Below are 6099 nucleotides of genomic sequence, written 5' to 3'. Positions count from 1 at the left end.
ACAAGCGTACTGCCATGCATACAATAAGACACCACCATCTTGACTCTAATCCTGTCTTGCAGCCAGAGAAGGTTTTTGGCAACTTCCTGCTCTGCTTGTCTATGTCTCATTGAAGGACTAGTTGTTTCCTGTTTTGGCACCCAAAAGACAATAGTTTGAGTAGGTCACATGCATTATAAAAAGTCTGATTAAAGTAGGCAACTGCTTATAAATCATGCAGTTTATTAAGGAGACTGAATTCATAGGTAATTAAAAAAATCCACAAGTCCAAGTTAATCAGATATATAGTGCTCATAGTTATAGGCCTTCTTCCACCATATAAATTAACATCAATGAGGATTAAAATGCAAAAATTAAAGCAAAGTGGTTAAAAAAAATCTACAAATCAAGATCTTGGACTAAATGTGTCTTTTTCTCTTTTTTCCCTGTCTCTCCAATGGTTCTTCCAAGTAATGTAGATCTACTCTTGTGCATGTGGATACTTGTTAAATCTTCGAAAGAGCCTTTCTTCTTCAGAACTGGTGACCTCTGAATGTGAGGAAATATTCCTGAAAAGTGACATGAAAATGCATATAAGTAATCAAGTCCCAAACAGCAAAGAGCAGCTGAACACTCAGTTTCCCATATCCATCTTTCATCTGTCTTTAGCTGCTACTGGTCCCCATTTTATCAGTATTGTCCTCATATCTCTTGTTTTGGCAACAGCCATATCCCTCTATTTGCAAGTTGCCTTTCAGGGACAAGTTACTTTGATCTTTTCCCCCAGCATAGACCTGTTCCTCCAGTAAAACTCCTATTAAAAAAAAACCAAACTCCTATAAAACTCCTATAATACTTTTAATTAGCAGAGTCAAAGCACTTGAGTCTGTTCAAAGTCTTACTGACTCACCAGCTTGTCATCAACCTCCTGGCACAGTGGATGAGCTCCCTCATACTGTTTAGTAGCATATTTATTTCCTTGAGGAACTACAGGGCATTTTCTTTGCAATGATCTCCAAAAGCCAGCAGATTTTGTTTATTTCTTTTAGACACGCTTGTCTTCCAAAAAAGTAACTGGTTAACACATATTTATTTACTAACCAGACCTCATATGTATAATACAGCAGCCCTTGCCCCACTTCCCTCCCTGGCACTCTGCAGCCCAGCAAAGTTGGGACAGCAAGTTATGTCCATCCCTGGTAGCTGGGTCAGGTGCAAGGGCTGATCTGAGCCTAATTTCCTGCATCTGCGAGGGAGCTGTGCACAGCTGTGGCCAGTTGGAGTGGTGAGATAGCAGGAGGACTGCTGAGTGAAGAGAAAAGACACAGATAGGAAGTAGAGAGGGTTTTGTGTTTGTATTTTTCAAATGTTTATACTGGAGATGGGCTATGTGGTTTCTTGAGGGTCTTCTTGTACAACTACTCTTCAGGAAGATCTGCTGTGAGTACAGAAGTTATGTTTTCCTTGTCATTAAGTCTTGTTTTGTCTCATTAAGAGTTGCTACAACTATAATGTATCTAAGTACATATTGTAATATATTGGAAATGTTTTTATGAAAGCTGTGTTTTCACAGTGTTTGGCTTTTGTTAGTGGAAAAGGATGAGTTGCTAAAGATACCTTGGCTGGGTGTCCTTGGTAAAGGACTCTCCTTACTTCTCTCAGTTTAAAGCTAACAGTTCCCTACAACATATCTAGGGAAGTCATATCGTTGCTGGGTTAAGTAGGGTGTTTGCTGGATGGAGTCAATTTATCACATAACTCATATACAGCTGTTCTGGTTTTGCTGTGTTTTTCATGGGTTGTGTAGAGTTTGAATAGTATTCCTCAGACCTAGTAGTAACTACAATCAGGAGTCTGGCAGGATTAGATTGGTTCAGAAAACAGTGAACCCATAAGTCTGGGCCTGGGCTACTTCTACCACTGTCTTGGTGCATTGCCAAACAAACTTGTTTCCCAGGAGGGCAAAGTATGGGAAGCTGTGGAAGGAAGTGTTCTTTAGGTGTGATGGAGTAATTCTGTTCAGTACTTCTGAGAAGCTTTACCAAGGACTTCAATAAGTTTTCTGGCTTGGAGGGCTTTTCTGTTTTTTCTTAGAAAAGCTTAATTCCTGGTACTCATCTTTCACAATGACCTCATAGGATTTATCCTGTAGTTCTGAAATCTGACACTAGAATAATAACACCTTAACATCAGCATTTTTGTGCCAAGTTCAGATCTCTGTCTTGCTTTTCCAGTTCAGTTATACGTTTAAGGAACTACAGTGAATGCAGCTTACAATTGCTCCTGATTTATGATCCTGTTTGCAATTAGGGGGAAAAAAAAGGAAATTGTGAATATTTAAGAGGAATAAAATGAAAAAAGTTAGTTTGGAGCAACAAAGCTGTTATCAGCAGTTGCAAAAGTAACAGTAAAGCAAAATATGTTATTTTATTGTTTGACTTCTAAAATAAGCCTATTGAAAGCTATTCATACCCACCCACATAGATGTGAAGTACATAAGGTCACTCAAATGCCATTCATTCTGCTCTTTAGGCTAAGAAAACAGGCTTGTATATCTCTTTACACATAAGAAGCAGTGATTCTATTCCTCATAATTTTTGAGGATGTGATTTCTATCTGTAGTTATTAACAATTGATTTCTAGTTTCACTGATGAAACAAGACAGGTGGGTCAAGGGTTACAAAGATTAAAAGAGCTGGCTGTGTTAAGAAACTGGAAGATTTGGATGAGAGACTAAATAGCTCCTCCAAAAAATAAAATTTCTGCCGTCACTGCTATAAGCTGGCTGATACTGACTGATGTTAATCAATTGTACAGAGAAATCAGATTAACTGATTCAATTCACAAAACAAAGAGGTAAAAGACTAGAGAAGGGGAGAAATCCTAATTTATCTTAAAGTGTGAATACTTACTAGTGTCTTAAAATCTCTCTGTATAGGAGTAAACAAAAGTCAGTCTTAATCACAAAACCCATAATTTGATTCTTCAAAATACCTCAGGCTGTTACTCTTAATCTTGACTGGAACAAAAGGTCTTTGTACCAATGTAGGAACAAATCACAGGAAAAAATTCCTTTGTAGGAAAATCACAGTGTGCTATAGATGTGAAGAGCCAGATGTAAACAAAAGGCTAAGGGATAATTTAGACAGTGACATTGAAAGCTGCAATTCCAAAACCAAAAATTCATCTGGTGCTTTAGCCTGGTGGGCATCTCATTTTTCAGTGTTACTACTGCCTCATGCGTCTAAAGCTGCATTCTGTTTGCACCCAAAACTGCTTCAGTCTGGTCAGGACTGAGCAACTTGCTGCCTTTGTGATGTCTAAGGCCACTTGGGCTCAAGAGGGGTGTTCTGTGCTGTCTGCCATCAGTGTATCACAATGCAGCAAAGATCTTCTCAGAGCCATGTGATAGCTCGGATTCTTTGCAGAGCAGGATAGGATTCACTCCTTGCTTTTAAAATGCAGGTAGTGGTGGTTTGGCTCAAAGTTTAGAAACTGACCCTATGTATGCGAGTAGTTCTTCAGTCTGAGGGCATTCATTCAAACACAGCTCCCATCTCCTAGCTTAATGGCTAGGACACTCTCTGTAGGTAATGGGGGTAAGGACCTCTCGATCCTTTCTATATCAGATCCTATCTTTCATGTTAAGGTTTGCAGGCAAGAACTGGACTGTCCAGTGGTTTAGTGTCCCTGGGGTGGAAGAGTCCTGAGTTCAAGTCTCATTTTTTAGAGACTCTTTAAAGGGTAACTGCCCAAAGAGGTTCTTCATTATTCCATGGACATACCCCGCAAATATCTTACTAAGACACTGATCTAGGAAGTGGAGGTAAGGGTCTGGATCCATTCAAGTGGAAGGGCAGTTCCACCGTCTCCCTGTGGGACCTATGAACTACACTGTTTGTGATTGCTGCAGCACTTCTGCCCCTCCATCAAATCGTAGCTCCTGACCCTTTCTGAAAGTGGATGTTCTCAAGGGAAGCATGCATCTGCTGGTAGCAATATTGGAACTGAAGCCTTGGAAGGGACTGAGATATAGGAAAAGCTATGCTGTGTGTTCCTGCTGGCAAAGAGGAGCCTAAGTGATCTGCTACCTTTTGTAGATCCTGCTGTGAGGTGCCAGCTCTCACCTTACTGCATGCGGAGGCACTTACATTAAGTCTGCGGATTCTGCTCTGGGGCTGGGAACCTGGAGATTAGGAGTTGCACCACTTGGTGTCATAGGTAGTGTTCTTCCTCCTGAAGCTGTATCTGTATCTGAAAGTCTGCAAGCACCTGAGTCCTAGATCTGTTTCCATTGTGTGCAGGGCACTTACTGGTATAGAAATAGGAAATATCAAGCAATTGTCTACTAGGTGGCAAGTAAACATATCCTTACTCTGCTGAAAGACTGCTGATCTCCCCAGCAGCACCAGTGTGATGCACTCCTGGGGTGACACGCTTCTCAGAATGAATTCAGAACTAGCCTGTCCATGGCACAATAGCGGTAAAAATGCTGGTGTGGAAGAATACATTTGTACTGTTGCTGAACTGCTTTCTTTGTTTGAATCCTCCTGTGTTTCACTTTCTGCTGCCCCTTCTCCCCCACCAAACCGAAACTTAGAAGCTGTCATTAGAGTTCAGGCTATTTGGAGGTCAGATTTTTACTGAGATTACTTTGAACATAAGCATAACTCTGTACTGAAATTGAGGGGAGTTGTGGGCAGTTGTGCAGCACTGTCCTCTGGTTTTTTTACTATTATCACATAACACAATAAGCCTGTATCTTTTTTCTTTCATGCTGGACTCTAGTTATTGCCCATGAGATGTATTAAAGGAGAAGTAACCTTGGTTTCTCTCTTTGAACTGAGAATGTAGAGTAGCGATCTTCTGTTCAGCTTCTGCTAGCTGCCTTCTCCCTAGGCCGTGGGTTCTGGAGAGCACACAGTCCACATAGATATCCCAGAAGAGTTGTGCCAGGTCCCAGAACAGAGCCCCATGTTTCAAGTTCTCTGATGATTTCAAGAAGATCATGAAATCCCAAAAGCCACTGACGGAGTCAGAAATGCGAGGCTTCCTCATCTCCAATAAGACAGCTGAGGAGGATTCCCAACACTGGGGGTCTGCTCGCCCAAGAGCTAGTGGATCAGTTTGGCTATGGCAGAGGAAAGGTGTCACGCAGAATGTTCCCATTATTAGCAGACAGCAGGTGAGTCTCATGTTGCAGTGGATTCTTCCTCTGCTCCCAAAGTCCGTTGTGTCACTGAAACGTAACAAAACCAAAAGAAGTTGAACTTCTCACTGTTAGATGCAAGAACAAAGCCCTGGTACCTCACATGATACGGAAGGCACTTCAGATGTTGATAATTGTTTCTCTGCTCTTTAAATCTGTGTTTGCTTTTTTGCATGTATGAATATAAACACTAGTGGAGTTGCATTACTCTGTGCAGCAGAAACATGTGCTAAAATATGTTAGTTGCCCCCAAATCTGTATGATGAACTCTCTTATCTGGAACTTCATGTTAGAATTTTTTGGCCTTTCTTGATTTACAGATCTCTAACCTTTCTCAGTAAAAAGCCATTCCTTTTTACAGAGAATTTAAGCATTTAGGTAGTCTGGCTTTCCTCAAAATTTTATGAGCCCTTTAAAATAGTCTGAATACTCACAGGAATCTGTGAAGAGCAGGTGGAAAACTATTTGTTGATAGTGTGTTCTAATGAATTAATGGTAGGTTGCAAAATCATCCATTAAACAGGAGTGGTTTTCTGCTAAAATACAGAACAGCTCTGAAAAGAGGGTATAACAAAGCCACAACATAGCAGCTGTATTGTACAGCATGTATACATGCGTACAGAATCATAGAATGGTTAGAGTTGGAAGGGACCATTAAAGGTCATCTGGTCCAACCACCCTGCAGTAAGCGGGGACATCTTTAGCTAGATCAGGTTGCTCAGAGCCCTGTCCAACCTGACCTTGAATGTTTCCTGGGATGGGGCTCCTACCCCCTCTCTGAGCAACCTGTTCCAGTGTTTCACCACCTTCATAATAAAAAAATTCTTCCTTATATCTAGTCTAAATCTACCCTCTAAGTTTAAATCCATCATCCCTTGTCCTATTGCTACAGGCCCTACTAAAAAGTCTGT

At 40.9% G+C, this 6099-nt stretch overlaps 1 protein-coding gene across 1 annotated transcript; it reads right to left on the bottom strand.

The window, feature by feature from the left end:
• Positions 1-378: 378 nt before the first annotated feature.
• Positions 379-5214, bottom strand: LOC104534554. Its single transcript, XM_010192454.1, has 2 exons — positions 4803-5214; positions 379-548 (listed from the first exon to the last, which is right to left on the bottom strand). Exons 1-2 carry the CDS (start codon positions 5173-5175, stop codon positions 379-381), a joined length of 543 nt encoding a protein of 180 aa, XP_010190756.1. The 5' UTR covers positions 5176-5214.
• Positions 5215-6099: the final 885 nt, after the last annotated feature.

The sequence above is a fragment of the Mesitornis unicolor genome, unplaced genomic scaffold (assembly GCF_000695765.1).
Source record: "Mesitornis unicolor isolate BGI_N332 unplaced genomic scaffold, ASM69576v1 scaffold23619, whole genome shotgun sequence".
Taxonomy (NCBI): Eukaryota; Metazoa; Chordata; class Aves; order Mesitornithiformes; family Mesitornithidae; genus Mesitornis; species Mesitornis unicolor.
The sequence above is the reverse complement of the archived record's forward strand: the minus strand, read 5'-3'. Positions and strand labels throughout refer to the sequence as shown.

Bases quoted from the DNA above. Each gene is read 5' to 3' on its own strand.
- LOC104534554 (XM_010192454.1), bottom strand. From the start codon at position 5,175: ATGAGACTCACCTGCTGTCTGCTAATAATGGGAACATTCTGCGTGACA. The intron at 549-4,802 runs GTTACTTCTCCT...GTCACTTTTCAG, and splicing joins GTTCAAAGAGAGAAACCAAG to GAATATTTCCTCACATTCAG.